General features: G+C 45.9%; 1 protein-coding gene across 1 annotated transcript; it reads left to right on the top strand.

The window, feature by feature from the left end:
• Positions 1-6,879: 6,879 nt before the first annotated feature.
• pofut1 (protein O-fucosyltransferase 1) lies at positions 6,880-11,654 on the top strand (the record flags this gene model as incomplete). Its single annotated transcript, XM_079226405.1, has 7 exons — positions 6,880-7,018; positions 7,509-7,630; positions 8,334-8,516; positions 8,764-8,876; positions 9,455-9,647; positions 10,313-10,555; positions 10,830-11,654. The coding sequence occupies 7 exons, from the start codon at positions 6,880-6,882 to the stop codon at positions 11,022-11,024; spliced, it is 1,188 nt and encodes a 395-aa protein (XP_079082531.1). The 3' UTR covers positions 11,025-11,654.
• Between the last annotated feature and the right edge of the window lie 1,542 nt (positions 11,655-13,196).

Raw genomic sequence — 13,196 nt, 5'->3', positions numbered from 1 at the left:
TATGAGACCTGTGGGTATCGGAATGATGTCTATGCTATATGTGAAGAATGTAAAAATGTAAAAAATAAATATATATATACATTTTACAGGGAGATCCTCCCTCTTGAGTTTGTCTGTAGTTATTAGAGGCGCCGATGTCACGTTTCTCAGTCCCGATACCGTGCCGATCCGATCCCATGAGGCTGTCTGCCTCACTGTGTGGAAATGGTACTCAATTGACTTATCTGGTTAAAAAGGTAAAAGATTAAAAAGTGAAAAGAAGTAAACAACTCTGGCCCCGACTTTCATAACTTTGTGAAACCACACGTGACAACTATGCTGATCTAAACTCACTCAATCGGGACTCGTTATCAAAACGATTTAATCGCGCGACAGCAACAGGCGGCTAGCACTGTCGCCTCACAGCAAGAGGGGCCGGGGTTCGAACCCCTGATCCCAGCCGGTCCTTCTGTGTGGAGTGTTGACCTGTCCAGGTGAACCCTGCCTTCACCCAATGTCAGCTGGGATCGGCCCCGGCGCCCCGATGCGTGCCATTTGGCGTCCCATCCCTCCAAACATTGGCGTTGCAGATGTATCGGACGGGAAATACCTCCGATGGACCTCTTTTGATTTCGCCACCGTTAGTTTATTTGGACAACGGCGTGGTCGGTGCAGGAGAGAGAGAGAGAGAGACAGAGAGAGAGAGAGAGAGAGAGAGAGAGACCCTTTCAGAAGTTCCGATGCCAGGACAGAGGGCTCCCTTAAATAAAGTCCTCATTGGGCAGCTGAGGCGAAACATCTGCCCGTGTTCATAACAGTAGTCTGTCCCCCGGTGTCCCAGTGACCCTCTTTCCCGCCTCATAGTCGCCCTCCCGAGCTTTCAAACGTGCGCACAAGCAAGCCCTCCACCCTCAATCCACGACAAAACAGAATCAGCATCAGTGAACACAATAGCAATTAGTAAGAGGGACAATTAGTTTCACATCTGGAGTGTATTTCCTCGCCACCAGAATGCCCAGCGATCCCCTCTTTCGGGTGGGAAACGACTGTGTGTTTTTATGTGTTTTGTTTGAAACAGATGGGTGGTTTACATTAGCGGAGATGGGCGATAAACAGCTGAGAAAGGACCTCCGGGACATCGGAGAGAGAGAGAGAGAGAGAGAGAGAGAGAGAGAGAGAGAGAGAGACCCCTCCCAGTTGCACAGAGGGATGGCGTATTTCTGGAGGCCGAAGAGTCCCAAATCTCCAAACATTGAGTTTTCATTTTTACACTTCCTGTTTCCTCGTCTTGAAGTCAGGGTTATTTTATTTATTAATGGGTTCATTGGTTGGATTCCTAAGGTAAGGTCTGGGGTCGTAACAAAAGTAAAACCTCACAAGAGTACAGACAAACATCACTCGCGTATCTTCAAAATAGCTCAACAACGTTTTGGGACACCAACACCGGTCTCCTGGTGGAAAGTCCTGTGTTTGTATGACCCATCCGCCCCATGTGGCTTTTCCCCCCGGCCTTTACGACCACGTCACCCTGCTGCCACAGCTTTTCCTCTGGTCGTCTAATAATGACGGCAACTGGTTAACGTTGTGGTTCTCACACAGGCTGAAGGGGGCCGTGTGCGTTGGTAAGAGAGCGAGCGGCGAGGCGAAGCGGCGCGGGAATGAGAGCCGGTCGTGGATGCAGTGTAGTTGCAGAGGGGCCCTGTCGGTGGACGCTGTATGGGGCCCTCAAACAATGCGTTAGGTGGAATACTCCCGTTTTTACAAGTACTTCAATTTGCTTCAATGGAGTTAAACCGGGGTTGCACGTGGTGTAGTGGGCAGCACGGCACCTCACAGCAAAAGGGGCCAGGGTTCGAACCCCTGATCCCAGCCGGTGCTTCTGTGTGGAGTTTGCATGTTCTCCCCGTGGCAGCGTGGGTTCCCTCTGGGTTCTCCGGCTTCCCCCCACAGTCCAAAGACATGCAGCTCAGGTTAATTGGAGACTCTAAATGTCCTGTAGGTGTGAATGTGAGTGTGAATGGTTGTCCTGAGATAAACTGGAGATACACTTTGGTCATAATTCAACCATAAATGTCCAGTTCAGCACAGCCAACATCCACGTTACATGAGGTTTGAATCAAACCTCATGTAACTTGTATGATTACTGCTGAAAGATACAAATGTTACACAACATGAGAATGACACACCCCTACGTGTGATGTAACCATTGAGCTTCTGGCGTGTGATGGTTTCTGAGTAGCCCAGAGCGGGAGGTGGGGTATCAGGGCGCAGACAGCCGGCACCGGTGGTGTGCAGCAGGTTGATAAGGTAGATGGGCGGAACACAGGGGTTAGGTTGAAAGCAAGCAAACTGAGTTTGGTTAGTTTTTTTTAAATATAGGCCAAAATATATCTAGAAACCCAATTATTATTTTATTTTTTGTCTTTCTTTGGTATTATTCTGTCACCATGCTGCAGCCAAAAGAGTATCCTGAGAAGACAAATTAAAAATGGACATTTTGTCAACAGTGTTTGGTTCTTTTTAACTAGTTTTCTCATCACTGTTCAATATAGGCCAAAATATATTTTACGAACCTAATTCATTGTCCTTTTTTGTCACTTTTTTGTAACCTTGTTTCTTTGTATCTTTCTCTGTCAACAGTTTTGTAGATTATTTCTTACTTTTTTAACAAGAGATCTTAGCTGGGAGGACAAATAAAAATAGATTTATTTGATAATTTTGGCTATTTTCTTAAAACTTAAATGTAAAGTAATTTAGAGCCAAATTAGATTTAGTTTCTTTCTGTTGCTTTTACATTCAGGGTTTATCTGCGTCACACCGCTGCCAAAGGGGAAACCTGAAAAATAATACAGATAATACAGATAATGACGGACAAAGTAATTCAAATCAATCCTCACTTTCCCCCCTTGAATCCAGTCGGGGAGCTCACTGCATAGGTGAGAGTGAAACTGGAACTTATAGCCATTCTGACAATTGAGTTTTGTTACTTTTGGCTCTAACTGTCTTCATAAAACTTTCCAGCTGAAATAGTTTTGTTACTTTTTGTTGTTCCATCCTGATCATCACTGAGAGAGAAAAGCATTTTGTCAACAGAGTTTTGGGGCAGTTTTCTCAACATCTCTAATGCATTTCAAGGATTTTGTGAGTTGTCATGACGGATTGAGTTTTTATCACCTTCGGGAAAAGCGCCTCTACTGACGTTTATTTCGTTTTATAGGTCTATTTGGTGGAGAAATTGCAGTTTAGGGGGATTCAACATGAGATAAATTTGGTCTTTGCACGCTCTGGGAAATCACACCAGCTGAAAGCCAGGTTGTCAGTAACAACACAGAAAGGTCAACAGGAGGCGCGTTGGTTGAGGCTGGTAGGCCGAAAGGGGGGAGGTCAATGAAAACGTCACCTACTTCCTCTGCAGCTACCTAAGTAAAGTGTTATGTGTGTGAGGAACTTATAGATCGAAAAAGAGAAATGAGATTACTAAAACACAGGACTGTGAATCAGAGATGTGCAAAAAGAAAAAGGACAACTTCATATCCTGTAACATAAGATAACTATACGCGTGAATATCCAATAACAAATGAGGAGAATTAAGTAAAGCGAGGTGTCCACTTTGTCATTTGTTCACCTGAAGGAACCCCAACCACCCCTCCCCCACCATGGTCTTCTTCTCCTAGACCCCGCCATGTGTGAGTTGTGGCTCCTTTTGCATTGTTATCATCGCTGTCATCTCCAACAATGAGAAACAGTGTGCGTTCAAGGGAATGGGGGAGGAGCAGAGAAACGGCACAGGAAGAGAAGGGTTAGAGAGAGAGAGAGAGAGAGAGAGAGAGAGAGAGAGAGAGAGAGAGAGAGAGAGAGAGAGAGGCCAGCTGTCGAGCATCGGAGAGAAAAGAAAAAGTGATCGAACACAAAGAGCGAGAATGCGTCCGACGGGGTTGGCTGAACCGGAGGATGTGGAGGGATTAGGGAATCCTTCAAAGCCAAAAGGCCCGAGTAGAAAACGTCTCCAACTGCTCTTTGTGAAGAACTAGCAACACCGACGACGACAACAAAAAAGTCATGGTTTATGGTTTGAATGGAGAAAATTGATCTCCACGGCCCTTTCAGAAGCGCCCTTTTCACTTTCCCCATGTGTTATTTTTTAGATCCCGACGCTCTCTCATCACAGGCCGAGTTGCACGCATTCGGTTGTCCTTGGAGCGATAATGAGCAACAAATTGCCGGCAGATCGGCAGACAGGCCGCGTCGCCCGGCGCCTCCCTAGAAGATGAATGATCTCTTTAATGTGACACGTTTAAGCAATCATCGCTCGGTCCAGACGAACGAGGCAAGACTGGCGGAGAGTCGGCGTGTTGAGCGCTGGGTTCGGCCATGTTGAGCACGCGTGTGAGCGTCTTCGTGGGGAACCCGCTGAGGAGGGTGGCTCCGGCGGGGGGGGGGGGGGATCCCGGAGGAAAGGTATTATCAGGGGGCCGGGCGATAATTCAGTGTGAATATCAGTCGTCATAGCGATGAATCCGCATATTGAGATATCGCGATACACAAGGACGTCGTCCAAATCGATAACGAGCAGCACAGAGACTTTTCTCCGAAAATCAGATTACGCTCAAGTTCTACCATGTGATTATTTCACACAAGCTATTTATTTATTGGATTTCCAGAAAAACATGCATTATCGTGATGTATATCGGTACCGACATACAGTAGGTTAGGTTACTTTATTTGTGCCTGTAGGTAGACTTGGTTTGCAGTAGAAAGCGAGGCATCCATTACAACAACACAAACAACAAGTCAAACATGATGACAATCGTACACAAAGCTACATATGACACCACCTATGTCGCGATAAAGGATTTTGGTCGTATCGCGAAGCCGAAACATGCATGCACATGTTCTGCCTCCAGACCAAGTGAGCGAGCTTTAAACAGTGAATTAAAACGGCATTAAAGTCACTGCATTAGAGTCGACGCTCCAACGGCGGACTCCAGTTGTACAGGATTCACAATACGGGATCGTGGCCGTTTCAGAGCAGCAGGTGCTTTAGGTTAAAGAGTGACCGTGTTAACTGGTGACATTCAGCCCAATGCGTCAGTGGTTGCCCGAAGTAACTCACGGAAATGGCTTCCGTGGAGGAGAAAGACGAATGAGAATATTTCTCACGAACTACGAACTGTAAAAGGGTCTTGTTGACCAAAATACCCCAACAAAACAAACAATAAAACAAAGAAATTACTAATTTAGCCTAATTGAATAATTTTAATATCTAGTTATTTAGTGTTTAAAGTTTATGGAGAATACACTTTTTATTTTGTTATTGCAACTGCATATCTAACCAAGAAAAAACAACAGCTAACAGACAGCCATGATGGAGATGAGCTTGACTTTTTCAGAGAATATTTTGCAAATGGCATGACAAAGAAATCAATGTGAGTTCTTCTGAGAATGAAGATGCATCTCTGACCTGATCGAGTTCTGGTGTGTTGCACCCATCACATTGCTGGAGGGCCTGCTCTCTATTCAGCTCACTGTCTGTATCTACACTCCTGGCTTTCAATTCTTTCATTTAATGATTTCAGACGTGCCAACTGTCAGGAACACTGATGACTGGGTCAAGTGTCACTTTTCTGCGGTCCGGTTGCAGAGAATAACTTAACACCTTATGTCAGGGGTTAAAGAATGGTGTTTGTTCTCGCATCGTCCTTTTGTATTTTTCATTTCCTACATAGTATTACTGTAGAATGTTAAGCATCTTGCTGCTGGTTTTGCATTGCTTCCCTACACCTTAAGATTGTTAGTTGTTTTTATGGATTCAGGGCCCGATAAATATTCGACCGATAATGGGAAATTACGAAAATGTGAAATTATCGGTTATCGTATCGGCATCGGCCATGAGAAGCAGGCCATTATCTCTGTCTCTGAAACGGCTGAAGCTAATCTATATTGTGCATCCCAAGTTATTTCCTTAATGGTTATTTAATTATTCAATTAAATCAAATTGGAAAGCAGCAGAGTGCTGAACAAAGTAGTGATACAAGGTAGTAATAATAATAATAATAATTATAATAATAATAAAGACAGCTACATTTTAGTGCTTTTTTTTTAGAGAGAGAGAGAGAGAGAGAGACCCCTCCCAGTTGAGAGTTAGGAGAGTGAGGAGAGAAGGATGCCCATGCCATTTTCCTAAAGTGACATAATAACATTACACAACCTGCCATATCATATGATACTAGCATTTTGGCAAAAATTACACACATATAATATATTAAAAAAATATTTTATTATGCACATATATATATATATATTTGGTCATACATTTTTGTAATTCATAGTAATTCCCAACAGCCATAACAGACACAAAAATGCAATGCATCACATGATGTGGTTCAGATACAGCTGCCTGTGATTATACACTTGGCCAGTAGGTGGTTTCGTGTGCACATGAAGCTTCGAGAAATGAACCCTTTCTCGAACCAATTGGCTGAAGTGGTTCGATGCCTCATGAGGCTTCATCTCACCATCACTACTTTTCAGTGGATGAAAGCATTTACCTTTTTGTCACTCTTACCTGTCTTAAAAACTTGAGAGCCCTGCATACATACATACATACATAGTTTTCTCTTTATCGCTGCACTATATTGTGGTAGCCTACCTCTAGATTGTTACAATCCTATCCTTCACATTGTTATACCAATTCCCTGTCGTTTTTGAATATGTTCCTTGTGCTAAATAAAAACCTAAAAACGAAACAGCCATAAATAAGCCCGCCACACTCACGCGACGTACCACCTCCGCGGCGCTTGGCGGAAGTAGACGTATTTGATGAACGTTTTGACCTCCTCATTAAACCCACAGAAGAAGCGGAGTGAACCGGGTGCATTCTGGGACGTAAAATTACCCACAATGGCGGTTAAACAACAAGCACGGCATGCCCTGAAACTAACGAGTTTGCTTTTAGCGTTTCTACTCCAACCATGTCGGACCTTTGCCGAAGAACTGACGTGGGATCAGAACGGCTACGTGTTGTACTGCCCGTGCATGGGTAATTCATTATCTGTGGCTGACCCTGAGTCTGTGTTCGGTTCTACCAGAGGAGCAAAGCTAGCGAATCCAAAACTTCACTCATTCATAAGTTGAGTGTTTTTTTATGGCTTAGTTTAGGTTCTTATCGCGTAAATATGAACTCAGACCTACGTTGAACTCTGCATGGAGTTCACTAGAGGACCGTATGTCAAAGAAATAAAAATAATTACTTTGGGAACATTTGAGCGTTACGTCAGAGAAACTGCTTTAGCTAGCAGCTAGCTCAGCTAACCGAGTCAAGCTGAAGGATAACTAGGGGTTAACTCTAATAAAGTGTGGTTATAGCTACAGTTGTGTGTGTGTGGTTATAACTACAGCTGTTGCTCCTTCTGTCTTAGGAAGTGACTCCTTAGTTATAGCTCGGAGGTGGCCGACACTCCTGTTTTCTTGTGAGGAAGGAGGATACTGTCGACACTGAGAGCATAAAGTTGCCCGCTGTCATTGTTCAGGTCGCTTTGGGAACCAGGCAGATCACTTCCTGGGATCTCTCGCCTTTGCGAAGATGTTGAACCGAACCCTGGCGGTCCCTCCCTGGATAGTGTACCGCCACCACACTCCCCCCTACACCAATGTGAGTACCGTCAGTGAGCCGGGAGCCGCCGACGAGCTGTCACCTGCTGCCACTGCCCTGCGGGGTTATACGGTAGATGGACTGAGTATTTCATTCAGTCCAAAGGGACATGTTACAGCAGCCAAGTCGTATGCATCATTGAAAGAAAGTGTAGGGAAAGTATAATCTAAAGTGGAGCTGCAACGATAAGCGCATAATTGATTGGTCTTTGCACAGAAAAATAAGAGCCAACTATTTTGAGAAACGATGGCAGAAACTGCTGTTTTTCATTTCACATTAAAATGAAAGTTTTTTTTTGTTTGTTTTTTACTGACGAAGCGAGACATTTAAAGACATCACTTTGGACTTTTGAGAAACTGGGACGGGAGCAGATTAATCCGTTAAGAATATAATCGTCTGTTGCAGCCCTCAAGGAAAACAATGTAGTTCATTTCAAGTCAATCCCACACACGCCGCCCTGCTGCTGGTAGTACTCACAAGAGCAACAAATAACAAAACAACAACAACAATTGTCCCTTAGAAATACCCTGAGCCCTAATTTTAAGAGCCCAGACTGGTTAGACAAGTGGGGCAGTATAAAGAGACCGACTGACACATTGTTGGCTCTGGTCTTCTTATGAGAAATCACCGGCCCTGACCCGTTCAACCAAAATTGGCCTGACTGGTTTCACACCATTCTTTTCCCTTGCTTCTCTATATTCAGGTCCATGTTCCCTACGGTGAGTTCTTCCAGCTGGAGGCCCTGTCCGCCTACCACCGCGTGGTCAGTTTGGAGGACTTCATGGAGAAGCTGGCGCCCGAACACTGGCCCTTGAGACAGAGGAGAGCGTACTGCTTTGAGACCGCCGCGCAGCGGAGCGCGGACAAGAAGTCCTGCCCCATGAAGGTGAGAGCCCAGGGGAGCCGATCACCTGAACCGGCTGTGGATCTGATTTAGTCTTTCCCGACAGATTTGAGATATGTGAGTGAAGGTGAACGCAAAGAAGTGTAAAATGAGCTTTGTTTTAAAAAGGAAAGTGGCGAGGGTGAAACGCTGCCCCCTGGTGGTCCATAAACCCTCACCTCATAATGCAGAGGCTACTGTTACAGACTCAATGCTCTGATACAAAAGGGTGGTTCTGATTCGTTTTCAGGATGGGAACCCGTTCGGTCCGTTCTGGGAATACGTCGGTGTGGACTTTGACGCGTCGGTCTTGTTCTCTGGCATTTCCTTTAGTGCCCACCACCAACCTCAGTGGATGAAGAAGTGAGTCCTTGTTTGAGCAGCTCCACCGTACTGTTTAAGATTACTATTCAAGATTATCGAAGAGGACATAAGGCTTAAGAATACTGCCTCTAGGTTTTATTTTTTTAATGACACAGGTCGATGCCAAAAAAATCAATGCCAGGTCAAGTGTACGCTATATTTAGTATTTCTGAACAGACCTGAAGCAGTGATTGATGCTCTCTTCAAAGCTATGAGACTCCATTGACAAATAAAAAAACAGAACACGACCATTGCTGGTCCACTGCTTCCTCAGTCGGTTGGTTCATCTGTGCTATTGTGTGACGTTTGGGTTTTAAAAGGGTCAGTCCGGATTCAGCGAAGTTGAGGGAACATTTAGTTTTTGAAAACGGAGTCTAGTGGCTTTGAAGAGAGCATAGACAACAGCGTATGTTCCCAGTGGACGGTCCATCTGGCGGTAAGGTAACGCGGTAGAAGTAATCTAAATATAGCGTACACTTGTTTAAGGTGTCTAAAATATGTCCAGAGCAGTGCATCCCTCTGCTCCTGTCTGTTCCTCTCCCGGAGGTCATAATGCGTTCGTTCCCCTGTTGGAGCAGGTTCCCCCCCTCGGAGCACCCTGTGCTGGCGCTGCCTGGGGCTCCCGCCCAGTTCCCGGTGATGGAGGAGCACGTGGGCCTGCAGCGCTACGTGGTGTGGTCGGACAAGATGGTGGAGGAGGGAGAAAAGCACATCGCCGCCCAGCTGACCCGGCCGTACGTTGGCATTCACTTGAGGATTGGCGTCGACTGGGTGAGATACGCTTTGTGGCTTGCAGGCAAGGGTTTCGAACATGCGGGGTTGTCCTCTCTGCTGTGTGTGTGTGTGTGTGTGTGCGCGCGCGCGTGTGTGTGCATGTGTGTGTGTGTATGCACATATATGCGAGCGCATGTGCAGGGTTCTTACGGTCCTTACGGTCATGGAAAACCTGGAAAGGTCATGCCATTTTAAAATGGTTATTTCCAGGCCTGGAAAAGTCCTTGAAAAAAATAAAATCCCAAAAGTCATGGAAATTTGTTATATTCATGTGTTCATGACGTTCATTTACGTTGAGTTTGAAAAAATTAATATGCTTTTAAAAGAAAGACACTCAAAATATAAGCAGGCATACATACAGGCATCTATATACATGTTTATTCTTTTAATCAAACTATTGTCTCATTCATTTGTCATTTAAGGTTTACTGTATGCTTTGGAATTCACATTGTTAGTTTAAATACTACTTTTTCATGTATAAACCAATATTTCACAAAATGTTTCGTCATGGAAATTTGGTTTAAAAAGTCATGGAAATCCATTGGTCAAGATGTATATGAACCCTGTCGTTAGTTGCAGCCCTACGTCGCAATTCTGTTTTTACCAGTAAATCCGCTCAGTCACAGTCCTAATCTTCTAATTTGTCCTTTTCACCCGTACAGCAAAATGCCTGCAAGATGCTGAAGAGCGGCGAGGCGGGGCCTCACTTCATGGCCTCTCCGCAGTGCGTCGGCCACAACCGCCAGACCGCCCTGCCTCTCACCATGAACATGTGCCTCCCCGACCTGGCGGAGATCCGCAGGGCCGTCAAGCTGTGGACGAAGAGGACCTCGGCCCGCTCCGTGTACATCGCCACCGACTCTGAGTCCCACAGCAGGGAAATTGAAAAGCTCCTCAAGGGCAAGGTGGGTTTGTAAACATCTCCACGACGCAGTGCAACCTGAACTGGCTTGCACAATTTGGAAAAACAGGTTTTGTCACAATTAGCAGCTTCTTTAGAATCTTTGCAGACGCATTTGAATGGTTAACATGTGTTAACCCGTAAGAGCCAAAGCCAGAATTCAGCCCTTCCTGGAAACTCAATGTCAGAAATTCAATTGTTACTGCCAGGAAAGTCACCTCAATATTGTATCTCCCCGCCTGGTTGCTCATCTGTTTATTCCATCCTGGCCTTTTCAGGTGAAAGTGGTGAGCCTCGAGCTGGACTCGGCCCAAACGGACCTGTACATCTTGGGGCGGGCGGACCACTTCATCGGCAACTGCGTCTCCTCCTTCTCCGCCTTCGTGAAGCGAGAGCGGGACGTCGGCCGCCTCCCGTCCTCCTTCTTTGGCATGGACAGGCCCGGGAAATTAAATCCCAAAGAAGAACTCTGAGCACGAGGGTGACGCGGTCGCCACCTTCGGACACAAGGGGGGGGGCAAGTGGAAGGCAGAGGACATTTATACGTGACGTGACGGTCCGTGAAGGCCCGTCCTATTTTCGAATGGGTTTTAATCCGCGAGGAAAGGAGGAAGGCTTATGAAATATGATTCAGCGGTGCCAATGCTGTGACCGGGACACTTTATTTTTGTCTGTACCATGCTTGAAAATCCAGTATGTATGTGTTTCCAAGACTTGAATTCCACCTGCTTGTGTTCACTCTACTGAAGCCAGTTTCTTTTTCCTTTCTGTCACGTAAACTTTTCCCAATCCCATTTAGCTTCCGCCGCAGTCAGTGGCCGCGAACCGTGTTTTGAAGTGCCATTATTGTAGGAGGAGCTCCGGTGACCCCCGGTGAACCCTGGAGAAGAACTGCAGTGCCGGCGATCATGTTCTCCCCGTGCTCTCTTTCTCTCCCCGTCCTTTTCCATCCCTCCTTTCCTTTTCCTCTCTGCCCCTCCATTCCAAGGGGAGCACAGTAAGCCGATCCTCCTGCACATACTAATTATAGGGAGGAAAAAGGAGACCGTCTCTGCACCTCTCAATTCCTATCGCGACCAATAATCTGACAAAAATGTGCAGAACCGTGTACTGAATGTTGGCGGGGGTGGGCGGGAGTTGTTATTCAGTGAGTGTGAATGGATGTTTATGGGATGTTTTGGGAGAGACAAAAAGAGTTGATTTGCACAGGCTCAGTTGATTTAAATGCAAGTGGGGATGTTTGGCAAGCTAATTGTGTTCTTCTGTGTGAAACCAGTTAATGCACAACATTTGAGATTGAATGGTTTGTATAATGTTTTTTTTCACCAATAAAGTGATGCACACTATTTTTTTAATAACCAACAGCCTGTTTACTGGAAGCTTAGCCAGGAGTGCGGTAGAATCAGCTGATGTACAAAGCTACGTTGGAGAGGCACGCTGAGACGTGGTTGCCAGATATGCCCGCATACCTTGCGCTTGTATTCTTCGTAATTCATGTATTTGGGTTTTACCGCATCGTTATTCAGTTTAAAGTTGTACGCTTTGTGCGTAACCGTAATACGTACGGTTCCTCCGACGCTCGCTCGCTATTGATACGCCTTAATATGTTTTCACACGTACCACTCTGGGGGAGGAGGAGGGATGCAGCGCTCGAATCTGGCAACTCAGTAACCGGGACCGTTGTCGGGACGAGCAGCGGCTAATGGCAGACTGGGAGTTCTGGATTAGCTAACGGTCGCCACTGGTAAATCCTTAACGACGTGTCTGTGCCGGGTGGACCGCTGTGTTTGTACTGCATGGGTTTTATGCCTCCAGCGTTAATATGTATTTTTTTCTTCCTATGGCGATATGTTTCATTGAGTTAGGACCTGGCTGCTAGCGTTAGCCAGGTGACGCTAGCCGCCTTGTAGCATAGGTTACCCAGTGTTTGTCGTTGCTAGGCCGGGCTTGTGGGCTCGTTGTGGGCTAGCGTTTCTTAGCTGAGCCGCTACTCTGAAGACCCGTGAACTCTACCGTAGGTTGAGCAGCTATGAAACCATCATGGTTTCTCAACATGACACTGCTGACAGAGCGCCCACAGCGGCTGTCACTTAACGCTAATTACCTAGAATCCCAACGTTCACTGTCGGAGATGAATAAGGAAGTTTATAGTTGCCTGTTCATGGGCTCCGTGGAGCTAACGTTATTCGGTTAACGCTAGCTTAACGGGAATAGGAACTCGGCTAGAACAGTGTGTAACGTTCACGTCATGTTCCGTTTTGAAGAGATTATTCATTTGAACCCACTACATTTCAACTAATTAGCTCTGAGGCATGTCGTTGTGTTGGCCTCTTAAAAAAAAATAATAATACAAAAAGACGTTGTCACTACCAGGAAGTCTGGACCTGAGGGACAGGTGTCAGTCAGGCCAGCTAGTCTCAATAGCTTTGTATTACATTGGGCTGAAATGAGTCTTCCACCTTGTATGTACTAATGTGTTTCATTAACCATCAAGGTATTGAGTCCCCAGAACAATTGCCATTGCAGGTTGGTACGAATCATTGAACGTGTCTTCTCCCAACAGTGTCTGATGTGGGCACTTGTGTTGGGGAACCGCTCCTGAAGCTGCACTTGGGAGGCCAGAGCAAGCAAAGGGCCGAGCGGCG

The sequence above is a fragment of the Taurulus bubalis genome (genome assembly GCF_910589615.1).
Source record: "Taurulus bubalis genome assembly, chromosome: 11".
Lineage (NCBI taxonomy): Eukaryota > Metazoa > Chordata > Actinopteri > Perciformes > Cottidae > Taurulus > Taurulus bubalis.
The sequence above is the reverse complement of the archived record's forward strand: the minus strand, read 5'-3'. Positions and strand labels throughout refer to the sequence as shown.